Source organism: Amphiprion ocellaris, chromosome 21, assembly GCF_022539595.1.
Source record: "Amphiprion ocellaris isolate individual 3 ecotype Okinawa chromosome 21, ASM2253959v1, whole genome shotgun sequence".
NCBI classification, from domain to species: domain Eukaryota; kingdom Metazoa; phylum Chordata; class Actinopteri; family Pomacentridae; genus Amphiprion; species Amphiprion ocellaris.
This window is the reverse complement of record NC_072786.1, coordinates 6,378,562-6,396,550: the sequence shown is the minus strand read 5'-3', so window position 1 is coordinate 6,396,550 and position 17,989 is coordinate 6,378,562. Positions and strand designations below refer to the sequence as shown.

At 39.4% G+C, this 17,989-nt stretch overlaps 1 protein-coding gene across 1 annotated transcript; it reads right to left on the bottom strand.

Annotated features, from left to right (window-relative positions):
* Positions 1-3,015: 3,015 nt before the first annotated feature.
* Positions 3,016-12,473, bottom strand: LOC118471623 (hyaluronidase PH-20-like). Its single transcript, XM_035957247.2, has 8 exons — positions 10,450-12,473; positions 8,419-9,420; positions 8,067-8,233; positions 6,525-6,693; positions 6,216-6,434; positions 5,977-6,135; positions 5,382-5,471; positions 3,016-3,834 (listed from the first exon to the last, which is right to left on the bottom strand). The coding sequence occupies exons 2-8, from the start codon at positions 9,406-9,408 to the stop codon at positions 3,397-3,399; spliced, it is 2,232 nt and encodes a 743-aa protein (XP_035813140.2). The 5' UTR covers positions 9,409-9,420; positions 10,450-12,473; the 3' UTR covers positions 3,016-3,396.
* Between the last annotated feature and the right edge of the window lie 5,516 nt (positions 12,474-17,989).

The window sequence follows — 17,989 nt, the reverse complement described above, 5'->3', positions numbered from 1 at the left end:
TGTTTGTGTTTATTTTAAATGGTTAACTTTGCTCACTGTCTGCTAAAAACATCCGGCCCAGCTCATGTTCTTAGTCTGAAAATCCGGCCCGAGTCAGTTTTTAATTGAATAGCCCTGGTTTAAACCATACAAAACAGTATATAAAATATAAACTGGAACAAAGGGGTTAGGGTTAGGCAACCAACAAACAAACAAGAATAAAGGAAGAAATAAAGGAAGCATGTCTGATAAACACACAGTAAACCACTTCCTCAATAGCAAACAGCTGACAAAGCTAGCTGCTCAAGCTTTTAGCAAGCTAAAGACCCAAATATTTCTCTCAGGAGTTGGTGGAGGCCTAAACACAGCAAGAGGAAGATGAAATATTGAGCTTACCTTAATCAAAGTTGACAGACTAATGTCCCCACATAAATGTAGACCCTGGTCTGTGTCTGCTGGATGTGGAAGTAGGTAGCGCCGTGCTAACCTTGAGCTAGCTGAAGCAGTTTGAGAAAGGGACACAAATTAGCTTCTTGTAGCCTGCCGTTAGCAAGAAAAGCTAAATGATAACATTTAAAAACAGATGCCTTCCATAAAGATGAATTAATTTCAGGAGGTTATGTGATACATTGCTATAGTTTAAACCATACAAAACAGTATATAAAATATAAAATGCAACATAAACACTGCTGGAGTTGTAATATTAATTCAAAAATTGTCATATACACAAGTAAATACTGACAAGGAACATTTTACAGTAGAATAAATACTTTTATTTTTACTACCTTAAGTAATTTTTGATGATAATACTCACATTTTTGTAGTGTGGTATTGCTTTCCTAACATGAACAACAAAACTATGAGGTAAGTCAAGGAAATGTAGTAACAGCTGGGTTCTCAGTGCATCTTTTGGCCAAAAAAAGAGGCAGAAACAGGTGCTTATCAGCTGGAGCTGGAGCACACAGCAGCAACACTTCAGTGTTATTTCTTCCGAGAGAAAATGGAGAAAGACATGAAGCAAACATATATATTCATCCCAAACCAGGTGTGTAATTGTCATTGGATAATTGGTTGAATAGGGCTTCGAATCCATTGGGGGATAAATCCAAAAGTGGGTGTTGAAGTGCCACACCTCCAGAAACACAGGAACACAGGCCTCTCTTAAAGTGACAGAGATGGAAATACAAAAGGTATCAGAACAAACAACCGTCAAAGATGACAATTCAGAGTAAGCATCAGAAAACATGTCAGAAGTGAAACAAACTTCTCTTAGAGGTACAAAAATACAGCTTTAAATATCTGTCAAATTCAGTTCCCCATTGACGCAAAAGGTCTCACTGTGTTTGAAGAGTGGATCCAACATGCAGAGATATGAGTTTAAAATGTCACCACTTGCAGCAGAAGGGAGGATTTATTCAATAACAAAGAACTTTTAACGACGCTGCAGAGACGTGGTTAGTCTATACATAACGTCAGCAAGAGCATAATCTATGTTTTGTGTATGCATGTTCACATATTTAAGTCTTTAATGCTCTTTCTGTTGGTCCAACATCCTCCATAGCACAGATACATTTCACCATATATGCAGCATGTGTGCAGCTGAAAGATTTAATATTCGTTTTAGGGGTTTGTTGCCAGTATGTGCAACTTTTAAAGTACTTGGTGTGTGATGAGTTAGTGGTGGCAGCAGAAAACAGGATACAGTGACTGTATTTGAACTCACCTACTGACAGCATGTACTGATTAGGCCAAAATGTAGCATGTAGTAAGCAAAAGAAAAGGAAAATCTTGCCAAAAATACCCAGATGCTGTAGTGATTTAGAAAAAATCTCATCTATGATTTAACCAGTAGACTTCATATCCCACAATGCAACACACTGGAACATTCGCATAACCATAGAAATGGCTGATAGTGACACCTCTGACTTAGTGGTAGAGAAACAAGATCATTTAGTTAATTTTTTTTGTTACATTGATTAAATTTCACCTGAAAAACTAAGCTCTCATCATTTTAACTTTGTAGCTGCAAATGTTAAATAATGCAGGACACATATAATCATTATAGACACGTGTTATTGAAATTCTAAATATATTGAAGAGGAGAACATGTTCACAATATGGCAAAAGTAGTGTGTACGTTAGAATACAAATCAATATGCCGTCAGTCAGTAGGTTTGATGAAAAGGCACCTATTTAGATTGAAGCAAGGATAAATCCATGCTACATTTGCAGTGCAGTTATGCGGCCAAATGCCAGTAAATCTGATCTCTTCTAATAATCAGATAGGCAATACCCAGGTCAATGTTTTGGGGAAAATAACTAAAATCTACATTTTTAACTGCTCTGGGATTTTTACAGCATAGTTGCCATGCTGTTTTTTACTCTCACTCTCCCAAACTGCTATCTAAGCCTCCCCTTGCACACTGTAAAATATGACAACTAAACAGTTCCATACCGGATACAAAAGGGAAAGAGGATTTCAAAATAAAACAGAATGTAAAATTAACTTGGCTAAACCGCAGAGCACGACTTTGTTGTTTTGTCAGGTGAATACCACAAAAAAATAAAATTAGGAATTGAATTAGCTGCTTTTCAGTTACAGATTACTTAATTGTTGCTCTATCACAGGACACCTGAACAGAACAGGGCTTTTGTTATTGTCATTTGTGCAACTATACTTTCCTGTTGATGACAAGTTAAATTGTCAGCTGTGAAAAAGGCCAATTAATTCTAATTAAATAAATCTGTCCCGAAAGGAGCTCTAATTGGGCCATATAAGTGAAAACACCAATGTGAGTGTACCAAAAGAGAGAGCATGTTCTGTATTGTGCTAGCAACGGCACTTTAGAGTGACTTAGAACTAAATAAACTGAGTAAATAAAGCACCACTCTATATTAATTTGCTGAATCACATTTCAGGACTGAATATTCAAATGTTCGGATGTCATGTTTATTTTAGCAGAGCTCTTCATTCACTCGGGTCATCCCAGAGCAAGAGAAACAAAAACACAGCTGCAGCCTCTGTTTTGTTTTTTTTCATTTATTTACATAAGCAGTCAAATTACATACAAATCGAGACGGTGAATATTGTCACAGACAGGTGATACGACTCTGACATGGCGTAGTGTTTGTCTTTAGTAGATTCTGTCAGTGGTCATTGGTTTATTATTAGCACTTGAGGTACAGCTGGGAGAGCAGTTTTTGCTTAACACACCTAAATAGCAACATGTTTGTGTGATGGGAGGCAGTACCATAATAGAAAGGCTGACAAAAGATAATCAGTAAAGACTTTCACATAAAAAGAATTATCATTAATGGGCATTTATTGTTGCATCAAGACAGAAATCTGCCTTTAGGACCAAGATGGGTACTAGACTGAGCTGGGATGTAGCTTGAAACCACCTTTTCAACTATTAGCTAAACATTAAAGTTCTTTTTCACATTATCTTTAGTAATACTGGTCTGCTGTGTGTCATCTAACGCGGTTTTAATCAAAGCACGTGACTTTTTGTACAGTCCTTGCTTCAGACTAAACATCAGGGCCTTGGCGAGTTCCCTGTGTGTCCTGGGACTGCAGCTCAGTCCTTTGTAGCACCGGCAGGTAAACCTCCTGCTCAAAGCCTTCAGGTTGGCGAAGGTGGGCCGCCCTACAACGAGGTAGCGGCTCTGAATACGCACGACCCTGAAGTTCTCAGCGTTCAGGTGGAGGTAGTGATTGGACTTGTAGCTTTTTCGGACGCAGCGACCATTCCCGCGACACAGGAAGTTGCTGCAGAGCTGGGCGGCCGCCGTGACGTTGGTGATGTAAGGGTTGAGGGTGGAGGTGAGGTAGGATGAGAGGGCTTTACAGGAAGTCTGTGAAGAAAAGGAAAGAGAATGGCAGGAGGAGGTGTAAGACTGTCTGAAACAGCATCACAATTTAAGAGATACCGCTTTTGTATCTGTTTGTTAAAGACGACGGTACAGTTAGCTGATCTTAGCTTAGCTTAGCTTAGCTTATATTATCAATATATTGGACAATATCGTTTATATATTTATATGTTTGATGAATTGAAAATGATAAATTAATGGAGCATCGTTCAGTAACTTTCTGGCAATAAATTTCACAAACTAGTTAGCGACTCACCATAAGGACAAAGCTTTACTCTCTGGCTGAACAAACTACGTAGTGACACAATTTCCTAATTTCCTCAAGCGTCTTTTTTAGATAATATGTTCTGTAAAAGAAAATTTATCCGACAATATATACTCATACCGATATATCAGTGACGAGCCAAAATCAATATATCTATTGGCCAATATCAGCCAATAGATATATCGGTCAGGCTCTAATTCTGGTTTTAGGGAAGATTTTAAGAAGCAGAACAGCTAGCCGATTGCTCATGGTCATCATCAAGCACTAAACCAAACTACAATCTGCTGTTTTTACTCTTCACATTGGATATATGGATTCAACAAATGATCTACATGCTTGTCAAATGAGATACAACTTGTTGATTAGTGACCTTTAGAGATGCTTAATAGCTGCATTCAAATATTCAATTAAGCTAACCAATTCTGCGCTAGACTGCTAACTGTAGCCGTATATTGAAAGGACAGATATGAAAGTGGTATCAATATTTTCATTTTAAACTCTACAAGACAGACAACTAGCATATTTATGAAAGAACCCTGCTAAAATGCACCATCAACCACAACATTAGCATCATCTGCCTAATATTTTGCAGTTGTCCCTCATACCGCCAAAAAGAGGTCTAACCCAACAGATCCTGGATATGTGACCTCTGGTGATGTCCTATGGATTGATATCTAGGCGGTTTGAAGGCCTGGTCAAAGCCTTGGGCTCTTGGTTGTGTTCCTCAAGCTATAAATGAGCAGTTTTTCTGGTTATGGTGGGATGTGTTGTCTAGCTGGAGGAGGCTACTGCTGTCATGAGAGAGATGTGATGATCTAGGAGGTACATGAATGCCTAGACTCAAGGTTTCCCAACAGAAGATTGCAATATAACCAGATGACTGTTAGTGGTTTGAATGTTGTGGCTGACTGGTGTGGATAACTTAAAAAATAACAACATTTCACAATAAAATAAGAAATCAGTGCTCTGAATAACACAAAATGAGGATTTCTAACTTGAACTTATTGCAAGGTCTCTTTCAGAAGACTTTAAACATCCAGTGAAAGTCACGATCATCCAGCTAAATTCAGCTTCCCTGCTGTAGACTGACGAACGCGGTTGTATTACCAAACTGGCACAATCAATCACCAGCTATTGTCAGTCAGTTACAGAGATGAGCAGCTTTCAGGATCGTCTCATTTAACTCTTTGTCTCCGACAGACTTCCCGCCATTGGTGCGCAGTTGTGTCTTTGAGCAGCCCAGTGGAGGTCTGTGGTGTGATGTTACCTGGTCGTCATAGTCGGCACTGGCCCCCCACAATACAGCGCCAGACGCTCCAACTGCTGCACCCTCCCCGATGGTGCTGACCAGATCCACCTGGATGCAAAAATAGTATCAAACACATTCACAAATGTCTCTGCAATCATAATTCACAAATAATTCGAATGACACATTGCGAGCACGCTTCTCCGCTGTTTAGTTTCATACACCATTAGGTATTAATCCACACATCGTACGAGGTGAGAAGAGAGGATAAGGATTACACCCTCGGGTGGGGGTTACACCTGAGCAGTGTGTTGTTACACTAAAGAAACCAAACTCCTGTTAAAGCTGGACCTCTGGGCTGGAAACACTTCGCTGCTGGGATGTAAGAAGTAACCTAAGATGTATCTAATCTAGGCAAGTGTGCAGCCGCTCTTGATGGGTGGCTTCAACAGAGGGGGCGTGTTTGGGAGGTGAATTTTAGCAAGATTGGTGAGCGGTTGTCAAAAAAAATGTCACCTGAGGACACCTCTGCATGCAAAACCCCATGCTGCATGCTGCTGCATCTGTGAACAAGCTATTAAACTTGAGTATTAAACAAATCAGCATTTAAATCTACCTGACTGAGGAAACGTCTGTTCTGGTCAACAAAGACAGGTCGCATGTAAACGAACACAGGTGCAGTGGCACTCCGACCGGGCAGGGCCGACACCCTCAAAGCTTCCTGGACTCGGTTCCTCACCATCAGGGCAGCTTTGGGGTCGTCTGCTAAAGATTCCTGTAAAAAGAATGAAAATAATTACATCTGAGGAGGAAATAAGTGCAGAGACAGATAGCTCATTCATAAACTTTGCTAACCTGCAGGTACACAGAGGGGTAAAGGGCAGTGCTGGACTCCCACAGCCAGAGCAGCTCATCGTTCTGCCTCCTCACCTCCTTGGAACACTGGCCGGTGTAGTCGGGTTCATGCCAGCCGTAATTATAGCAGTTGGGAAACAGGTAGAAGCCCCACAGGTAGTTGGGTCTCATTGCTCTGCCCATTGCCAACATCCCTGACATGAAGCTCTTTGCCGCCTCCTAGAAAGGAATCATGAAGGCTCATCAAACTTTAATGGCTGCTCAGACTAAATATAACTTATAATTTGCTAAACTGAGCTTCACACTGACCTGGAATTGCTGCTTGGCTTTTTCTGTGGCCTCTTGTACTGTGAGAGAGCGGTTTGTCTGCAGAACATGAGCCACCGACAAACTCTGGTAGATTCTCTTCGTGCCCCAGTTTCTGTCCCACAGGGGGCGCCATTCCTCCCAGTCGATCACGGCCAGGCCCCTGGTGGTCCTGAGAGGAATGAGGAGGGGGTGATGAAGGTAAATATCAGCATCAGATGTGTGATCAGTTGCAAAGAAACAACTTTGCCAACTTAGAGAGGACTCAAAGAATGTATTCTAATGCTGGAAATCATATAAAAAGATTAATTTAAAGTTAGATTCCATTGATTGTTTGCTTTACAAAAATTGCAAAAGACTGGAATCAACATGTACAGCATTTTCCAAGTGCCCACAAGTGTCACCAGTGTTGTAAAACATGTGTAAACACAGCCTGCAGTTCATCCCAGTTCAGCTGAAAAAGGACAGAATTTTTATCACAAAAGGCGGGGGTGTCAAACATGCAGCTCGCGGGCCAGAACCGGCCCATCAGAGGGTCCGATCCGGCCTGAGGACGACTTTGTTAAGTGTAAAAATTACAGAGAAAACATGAACTGCACACTGTAAAAGTAAAGTAAAATACTAGATTGTTCATTGTTCTTTTGTCATTTTGTTACTCATTTCTGTAATATTTTGTCTTGTTTTTGTTTTTTTGTCTTTTTTGTCATTTGTCTCATGTTTTTGCTGCTTTGTGTTTCCTTTTTGTCTTGCTTGTGTTTTTTTTGGCTTATTTTTGTCATTTTATGTTTGGCTTTATTTGTTGTCTTGGGCATCGTTTTTGTCATTTTGTTTCTCGTTTTTGTTATTTTGTGTTTCCTTTTTGTCTCGCTTGTGTTTGTGTTATTCTGTGTTTTAAGCATTGTTTTTGTCGTTTGGGTTTTTTTGTCTCGCTTGTGTCGTTTGTCTATTTTTTTGTCGCTTTGGAACTTTTTTGTCTAATTTTTTGTCTCTTTTTTGTTTTGTTGTGTCATTTGTCTCATTTTTTGTCATTTTTTTGCTTTTGTCACTGTCACATTTTTGTAATATTTTGTCTGGTATTTATTTTTTGGTCTTTTTTTCTGGCTTTTGTCATTTTGATCATAAAATAAAATTCTATATCAATCAGTTCATGATACCTGTGATTAAAATTTTGAGTTGTTATTATTTATAGGTTATTGTGCTGTAGTTTAACTGGTCCAGCCCACTGGAGATCAAACTGGGCTGAATATGGCCCCTGAACTAAAATGAGTTTGACACTCCTGTGCTAAGGAGTGCAGAATTTTTCATTTTTTACAGAATCTGGTTAAAGTCATCGGTTTATTTTTGCTGAATTTGTAAATGACACACATAGAATAAAATGAGTTTTGACAATGATTTGCTCAAGGACTGTCAAAAAGTTGAAAATCCAATGGTTTTTTCTGTTTTGACAGCTTATGAATCCAATAAATGGTGTAATTTTGGCAACTTTTTAAAAACAACATGCGTTTCACACTGGATTTTGGGGTTCAGAAGGGTAAACGTACTTACTTGGATGGGATGTAGTAGTTAATATCGGCTCTGGCCTTGTTCATGCTGGCTCTCAGGTTACTTCTCTGAGGGATGCCGCCATGGAACTTTTTTCTACTTGTGAGGTCTACGTGAGGGTAAAGACCCAGTCGGTCTGTATAGAACAGAGACAAAAACTGGCCTGGAACCTGCAGCAGGAAGAAGACAAACAAAATCAAGTTGTGTATTTGTCTTAAATAGGTAAACCATCATGTTTCCAGATCGTTTTCAGTTTTGTGCTTAAGATTCTCAGCATCTCAGAATCTGAATGTGGTTCCAAAATGAGCTGCATTTTGCAGAAAAAGCTGTAGATTTTTCGATATTTCTCTCTCACCTTAGCAGGTGTGGCCACTCCTTTAAAAGGCGAGGTGTCCAGTGAGATATTATACCTGTTGCACACAAGATCAGGGATGTTCCAGGTTACAGTAAAAGGCTGGTGCTCAAACAACGGATCTGTTGCGTGTTGGAGAGAGGGAGGCAGGAGTGGTCCAGGCTGGTGGGACGGTGTTGCTTCTGGAGGAGATGGCGAGCGTTTAGGCAGAGGAACGGGTGAAGGTTTGGGCGGTGGAGGTGGCGATGTTATAAAGGTTGGAGACGATGATGTTGAGAGAGGAGAGGGAAGCTTGTGGGAAGCATTTTGAGATGAAGCTGGAGGTAAAGTTGAGTCGGAAAGAGGAAAGAGGGAAGTAGGTGAGGATGGAGGTTTAGCAGTTTGAAGAGGATGGAGAGATATTTCAGACAGAAGAGACTGAAGAGTTTTGTGCAAAGAAGATGCTCTAGATTTATGGGTTGAATGTTTGCAGGTGTGAGGTAGCAGCCGTGAAATCTGGTTGAAGGGTTGAAGAACAGAGCAGTGGCTTGAATCTTGACTTAAAGAGGATTTTTTGCCAAAGTGACGGACTTTTGTTGAAGCTGTTGGTGATGTTATGAGGACATTTTCGGGGGATGTTTGGTCAAATAACGGCACTGACATTATAGAGGTAGAAGATACCGAATTTGACGGAGTTGTAACTCTGAGTTCGGACAAAGAGGATGGAGAAGTGGAAGGAAAATAAAAGTAGGAGGACTGTGTAGCAGTGGGTGAGTTAAATATTGCAGGAGAAGCAGTGGAAACGTTGTCCGTAGGGACTGAGGTTGATTTGTTACTGTGGCCCATAGAGGGAGCTATTGCCTTCGGTGTTCTCAGGGCAGCTAATGCAAGAGCAGGCCAGAGAGAAACAGCTAGGAGAGTGAAGAAAAAGGAGGAGAAAGGAGGACACATTGATTGGTAGAGTGAGAGAAGCAACAGCAAACAGTTTCTGCTCTTCTGTGTGACTGAAACCATCCTTTGACCTGACTGAAAATAGAACAGAAACAAAACAGTCACACTCCATATATCACTAATATCTGTATAATACTCACTGCAATAAATAAATAAACACATAAATACTGCAATGTTAGGGAATTTTATGTGGTATGTTGACAATTTTTTTTCTAAAACAGAAAAAAACACTATAGTATAAATTATAATAAAATGAACACATAATGTGAATTTACACATCACTTGTGTAAAGTACCATTGAAAACCTGTAACAGTAAATACATAACTACACACAAATTTAAAGAAAAAGATGCTATTCAAATATATTTGCATTAAGCAATTTCATAAATATGTATTTTATTTATTTATTAGATAAAAGCATTCAAGTTTAATATCGTAAATATTTTTCTAAAAGTAGATGCAATTTTGATAATTACCTTTAAATATTTATATATAACAATATAATGATATGTATATACAATTATATGTATATAATATATATATATACACATACATGCATACATATATATTTTTTATACATTTTGTAGCCTTGATTTTTAAATAAGAACATGCAATTTAAAACTGCAAAACTTATTTTAAATATGGAAAATTAATTTAATTTTTTAGACAGTTATATTTCCATTATTTGATAGTATTACTGCTTTTTTTGTTTTGTTTTGTTTTGCTTTTTAAAAAGAATTACACTATACACTGTGAAAAAGCATGCAAATGACAGACTTCACATAGAGACAATTATGTTGTTTCTTGTTGTTTGAGTGCATTTATATAATTCCTGAGCATTTCATGGCACATCCTATTGCTGCAAAGCTGCCAAGTCTAACCTGAAATCTTTAATCCCACTACAGGTGTCAGTTACAGCATAAATTGAGAGTTTCCCTCCCCCCAAATAACACACAAATTCCCAAAATTTGAATCCAATCTGCTTTCTGAGTCCAAGCTTTGCCAAAAACACCAGGGCCTGCTATCTCTAATGCAAACTGATTTCTACTATGTAGGCATTCTTAATCAAGACAAAAAAAAAAAAAAAACCATCAGACACAATACCTGGACATGCCTTCAGCCTATCTGTCCCAGCATAAGATGTCTTGACGTGTTGACCGGCACACGCAGAGTGAGGATGTCCCTACAAAGTGATATAACGGAGGTGCATGTCCAGGAGGGTGAAAGAGGAGGAGAAGCAGGATGCTCTCTGCTCCCTGTTGTTTGCCTCAGTGAAACGTCTTATTTTGATCACACTCTGCCAAGTTTGTCTTGGAGCAGAGGAGGAAGACACCTGGGTGTGAGGTTATGGAGCGTGCAGTGTTTCACAGCACAGCAGGGCATCGATGCTGTAACTTGCTGGTGCTGGTGTTGATGCTGCCGCTTGTCACCTACAATCAGGTAAACAAAGCAATATACAGCAACAAACGGCACAGTGATGTCATTTAAAGTGAGGCTCATGGATCCATTAAGACCCATTCAATCAAGTTATTTTAACAACCTGGTACTGCAAGAGAAAAAGGGGATCCCAGACCATTACATGTACAATATGCAGGAGATTTCTGGATTCAAGCAAGCTTGTGGTAAAAGAATAAATAAATACATTGCATAACATGTTAATGCTATCAGTCAGTGACCTCACATTCTCCCCTGCAGTTAGGAGACAGCAGAGTTTGACACCCAAGTGGGAAGAGAGGAGCTGTGTGCTGATGTCATTAATAACTTTTCCATGAGAATAGGTATATTTAAAACTGACATCTGCCACAAAGAGTTAAAATTTACAGACAAAATAGCTGGAAATATATATTAAAAAAAAAAAAAAAGACAGCAATTTTGATTTGGAAATACTTGTAAACACTGGTCTGTTTACTGTCTGTTTACTTCAGGTGTTTATGTGTCTGCTCAGGCACGTGTAACACACCATTTGTTGGTGGTTGTTTCACATGTTGGTGGCACCGTGTGACCGCTTGGACCGTGACCTCTGACCCCACTAGCCGCTTTTAGGAGGGTGTTGTGTGTGTTCCTGTGTGTGTTTGTGTTCGAAGCTGTTTAATCATGATTAAAGGACCAAAATGTGTCAATGACCTACTTACAGTGTAACATTCACTTTACATATATCAAATTATATCTGGAGAAAATAGACCACACTGTAAAAATAAATACCTAAACAAGAAGAGCAGTCAGAGAGTGCAATACTCCGCCAAGGCTGCTCATTCCCCCATATGGCATTGTCAGAAATGCAGCATTTGTTTGTTAGTTTTTGATGATCAGAAATCATGGCAACGTAGAATGTGGCCATTTAAAATAGATGTACCCACAAACAACATGACCTTGCGCTGATTTTTCTGAGTAACAGTACTGTCCTTTAGCAGAAGAGACAGAGAAGGAACAGTTTCATTTTACGGCCGCTGTTTTACTTCTTGTCTTTAATCAAAAACAAGGTACGGTTATTGTAACATTGGTTCTCTGAGGGAAGAGACTATCTCTTCATCCAGTTATGTATTTCATATGTACGGAGCTGGAGAGGTAGTCTAATGTTTTTTTCTTTGTTCTTTTCTTTTTTTTCTGAAGCCATGTTCTGTTGGATTTTTTGCTTGCATCCAGATGTTCTTTTTTCCAGAGACGATCTTCTTTGTCAGGATGCTGCTGAAGACAAACCCTGTTGTATTGATGGCTCTTTGTTATTTTCTCTTCTTCATTTTATTTTGTTGTTATTTTCTTGAGCCATGTTCTTTTGGGTTTTCTGGTTGCATCCAGACATCGTTTGTTTGTCAGGCTGCTTCTCAGTGCTGTAGTTCTGCTCTTTCTTTGCTTTCTGTTTCTGGAGCAGATCATTCTGCTCCTCAGCCCAGGCCTGCATCTGCTCCAACTCCTGGTTTAGATAATCCACATGTTCTTCCAGCTGGATAATCTCAGGCTGAATGCTGTCGTCCTCAGCATCTGGAGAGCTCTGTAGGTGGAGCTGATATTTAAGCTCTTACATCTCCTGCTGGAAGGACCTCTCAGTGTCTTATTGCTCATGTGATGCTGCTCAGCCAGCAGACTTTTGATGAGCTCAGTCTGCTCAGAGACACTTTGCTGCAGCGACCACATTTCTCTCTGTGGTTGTTGCTCCTGTTGTTCTTTGAGCAGCGTCCCGTGAGATCGTTGGAGCTTGCAGCTCATTGAACTCCGTCCTCAGCTGCTTCTTTTCATCAGCCGTCAGCCCTCTGAGATTCAGCTCATGGAGCTGCTTAGTTGTAGCATCCAGCTGCTTCTCCAGATCCATCTTCTGTTTCTTGTTCTCTGCATGCAGATCTCTTTCTCTGTGACACACATCCTTCCAGTCATTGGTTGACTTCTTGGATTTGTCAAGCTCAATGGACAAATATTTTATTTGACCCCCCAGAGTTTTGTTCTCTCCTTCCTCAGCTGTGAAGAAGGCAGAGATCTGCTGGATCCTCAGATCCTGATTGGCCGTGGTTTCAGTCATCTGCTGGACCTCAGCATCCCAATTAGCTGTATTTTCAGACAGCTGCTGAATCTTGGCCTCTTGGTTGACGGTGTGTTCACTGAGCTGCTCGGTCTTGTGCTTCTGAACCACATTGTTTTCACAGAGTTCTATGTTTTTGTCTCCAAAAAGACAATTTCTTGTTGAGCTCTGTGCAGCTCAGCCTTCAGTTCTTCTACCTGGTTTAGTAGAATTTGTTGTCTGCTCTGCCGAACACGTCCCAGCAGAAAGGATTGAGAGTTAAACTCTTTGTTGACATCAGGCTGGTCATGTCGTCTTCTTTTCTGAAGATTCTCTGGCGACTCTTCACCCTTTGCTTCTAATTGCACTGAGGAAGTCTCAACACGGATGAGTGGAACTGAACATGTTGGGTATTTAAAAGCGTTTATTTTGAGTATTATGATTCATATTAATTGGATTAGATTAGATTATACAAAATGACAATGTTTTGTGTTTTGATGCAACATAGCCATATTTTTTGTCACTATTCTTATCTATTCTGACATCCTTGATGTGTGGACACTGTGTGGTCAGTCAGTAGATTTCAGGTACGGTTTACACACTGGCAAAACAAACACGGAAGATTTCCTTGTTCTGAGGTCATTGGCATTTAAAGGAAGTCCCAACCAATAAACCTTAAGTACACGTCTAATAATGACTTGAACAGCTGCTCGAACTGCATTGTTTTCTTTCCAAACAAGGACACTGCAGCACTGAAAACTCTGTTGTTGAAGCAGAAAAACATTTGTGCTTCACCTCTCACCTCCGTCTTTGCTCTGCTGCTGAAGTTACAGTGTATTTATGCAACATATTCAGAATAACAGAATGTAGGCTGTGTTCAGGCAAATATACAAGTTGGGCAAATGTAAATTGGTTCAGCAATGAATGTAATATTCAGTGCAATGTTGCCATCTTGTGGTTTAGCTACACAAATGGTTCACCTCATCTCTCAATAGTGGTGACAACAGCTGTGTTAATGTGGGAATTTTCCTAATGAGGAGCAAACCGATAGTGAAAAATACCACAGTATCCATCCATCATCTATACACTGCTTAATCCTCATTAGGGTTGCGGGGGGCTGGAATCTATCCCAGCTGACTCGGGCGAAGGCAGGAGACACCCTGGACAGATCACCAGTCTATCACAGGGATACATACAGAGAAAAACAATTCACACTCATATTCACACCTACAGACAATATATAATCACCAGTTAACCTCAGCATGCTTTTGGACTGTGGGAGGAAGCTGGAGAAATCCCAGACATGCACAAGGAGAACATGCAAACTCCATGCACAAAGATCCCAAGCCCTTGCCAGGCTGCGAACCATGGATCTTCTGATATCACACTACAACAACATATTTAATATGTGATGTAGTTGATGGTTTGGTCTAATGCAGGGGTCACCAACCTTTTTGAACCTGAGAGCAACTTCAAGGGTACTGAGTAGTATGAAGGGCACCTTGTTTGATACAAACTTCCTCAATAGCAAACTTGCGCCATCATCTTTTAATAATAACAATAATATATTTTTGTTAATATTATCCATCTGTTAACCTACCTGAATTTCCCTTGGGATTAATAAAATATCTATCTATCTATCTATCTATCTATCTATCTATCTATCTATCTATCTATCTATCTATCTATCTATCTATCTATCTATCTATCTATCTATCTAATATATATATATATATATATATATATATATATATATATATATATACTGTATATGTTTGTGCATGCAGATCTCCATAATCATATAATCACTAATCACAAATGCACCTCTTGAATATATTTTTGAATATATTTTATTTTAGCTGACCCGGCCATGACATTTCCAAAACAATCCACGTTGTCGAACATTCGGAGGAGATGCGGAAAAGGCCGACTCTATTAAATATTCATGAAGAGGCCTGTAGGGAATGTCTTTCTCCACAAATCCAAAATACAATATTCATGTTGTCCTCTTCCCTCGATCTCTCATAACCTCTATTCTCTTTTGTTGCGGAAACTGGGTCAAATGTAATGTTACAAAGGGTCGTACCAGAAGCTAATGAATAACCCCCAAAACACACACAGCATTAGCATTAAACTACAAAGAGGTAATGTAGAGTTTACCCTTTTTTTCAATACACATTCATGTGTGTGCACATGTTAAACACTACACACACACACTTACGGACACTTAAACTCGCATTTACATTGAAAATATTTCCCTGCTTATGTTCACACCTTGTGCATTCTTGTTAGCATTGCTCAGAAATGTCACTTAGGAGCGACAGTATCTGTTCTCAGGTGAGCTATTGTGTGAGTAAGTGCATACCAATCAGTATTAGCTGTCAGTATCACTGAAATTCTCTGACTAGTCCATCTATTAGCACATTTATTACCTTAATTACATAATTATTCACTCATATTATGACAGCCTTTGAGAAATTTGGGTTTCACGCACTCGACTGAAGCACAAGTTTTGAAAAGGAACCAAAAAATACAAAATAAGGAAGACTGGTGTGGTGTTATTGACTTTCAGGGTTTGTATCTTGGTAATCAAAAACCAGATCACGTTATCAACATAATCTTGAAACAGCAGGCAGCTTCCTGGAATCAGATCAGTAAATGAGCTCACTCTCAGGTTTAATTGCTCCTTTTTGCTGCTTACATTTTTCTATATTCTTTGTCTCACTCAACCTCACTGTTATTTCCTGATCTTTCTGCATCTGCTTCGTTCCTTCCCTCCCTTATGTCTCTTAATCCCTTCTTCAAAATGCCTTTTTTTCCCATTTCAGTGCACACAAATGTTCAGGCTGAATCATCTGTAACAGTCTTTTAGGTGGAGCAGAGTTTCCTCAGGTGTTTTCCTGCCTGTCGATCAGGTTTTTCAGGTTTCACAGGACTCCGGTGAGGAGCAGAGAGTTGAAGCAAGCATGAAAACGACATGTTGGGTGTATGCTCGAGGTGAGGTTTGGAGAACAAACTGAAATCCCAGATCAGGATTAGAGTTAACCAAGAACAGAGCGAGATTAATCAGTGAAGGAGATTACACATAGTGGTGCATTACATAACTGCACAATCAATTGTAAGAGTGCAGGAACCAACCCTGTATAAGAACACTGTCACCTCAGCTCTGTTTACAAAGTGATGTCATGGAGCAAAGACACATTTCTCACTTTCAAATATATCATCAGAGCTTAGTCTCTGCTTTGAAGTCAACAATATGATGCAAAACAATATATAAAGCAAAGGAAAATGCAGATTCTGTTCTTACATATTGCAATATCCATCCATTAAATCCTAATAGAATCAGCTGAATTGCAAAAAGAAGATAGACTATTTTGGCTGCGTCTGCTTAATGTTCAGTGTCAGTCGCTCCAGGTGTTAGAAGTGACATTTGAGTCATCTCCACAGGAACATTATCACACACTGACCCAGCCAGAGAATAAATGGCTTGAATGACCTGAGTTGCTGACTGCACACAGTCACAATCACATGCATTTATGGACATAAAAACAAGCGGATACAGAACTACAAACATATATAATATCTGTTTTATGGACCAGTGCATGTTTGATGATGATGACAGGAGTAGTAGTAACTTGGATACAATTTTCATGAAGTTTCTGCTGGAATTATTTAGCAGGAGGTCACATTTTACACCAAAATGTGTTGACGTTATTCAGCATTTGAAGGCATCTACAGCGATTTAACTGAAAGCAATGTTTAAGAATGAAAAATAGTTCAAATTTAAATGCTAGTTCAACTATGACGCTAACGTGAGTTTGTGCCAAAAATGAAAATACCAGACTTTCAATCTGGGTCATGAAGATTACAGAGGAGCTAATTTCAAGTCATGCATGCATGTGAATCAGAATGCAAATCAGAATACATTTCCTCATCAGCTACATGAAATTTGACTTTATGAAGCCTAATACAACCTTACTGTGCATTTATTATTTACACTGACCCCTCCTAATTGCTATTTGTCACATTTCATGGAGATGTGTCCTTTTTAAATAAAGTTATTTAGAAAATAAAGGGATGAATCTACTTTGATATGTGACGTAAAGCTGCTTCATTTAAAGGACAGTGAAGAATTTATCTCAAAAAGTACGTTATGTTTATACAAGCAGCACAAATAAAGGCAATTGCACAAAGTCTTTTCCTCTGTATCACTATACAAAGACTGCAATCCTGCACACAACACCTGTTTATGAGCCTGACTGAGCATGTTGCAGAGAGCTACAAATACCCTTAGGTGCATTATTAAAATATGCACAAGACATGCAGGCTGCCCTTGTTCGAAGCTACTGATTGTAGCCCATAAACGTCTGTTTAAACGGCTTCATTGTGAAGATTAGAATATTTAATGTGAAAATGTGTGGTTTGAAGGTGATAATTAAAGACTGAGGTGTGCATCCAGGACCATGGGGGTAATTTATTTTGCCATCTGAGTCAGCTGTCAAGGATTCTGGAAAGAGGACACACTGAAATGTACACTTTGAAGCATATGTTTGACTTGCCTCTGTTACCCCTGAGGCTATGTATAGTAACTGGAGCAGTCTTAATATTATTTATAGGCTATTTATAGTTTATTGCAATGAAAGGAGTTTGCATTTTAGTTCAAAAGGGTCACCATTTCCCATGCAGGGGATGTTTATCACCTAAGAAAGCCCTCACATCTCTGATTTGAGGCTTTTAGAAACATTATCATGAGAGGGAAATTGTAATTATTCTTTTGCTAGTGTTAATTTAAAGTCTGGGCTAAGCTTTGCATTAATTTTCAGCTCAATAATTCCTCTCAGAAGGAGCATTAGAACACTATCTCTTCTACCTTATTCCTTATCTCCTCCCATTCTGCACTCGCACACATTCCTGTCATAAAAGCCACGGGCGGACAGGACGAAACCATATTCAAGGGGAGCGTGTTGGGAGTTGTGATTTTATTTAGCAGAAATTACTCTAAACAATTCAACCACACTATGTGTAATCAATAGAAATAGACAAAATATGAAACTCTCACTCTTTGGTATGTAGGTTTCTTTCTCGGTGATTATGTGGGACACCGTTGGGAAATCTGCGACCCCCATTCCCGGATAGTGGACTCGTCCCCGCTCT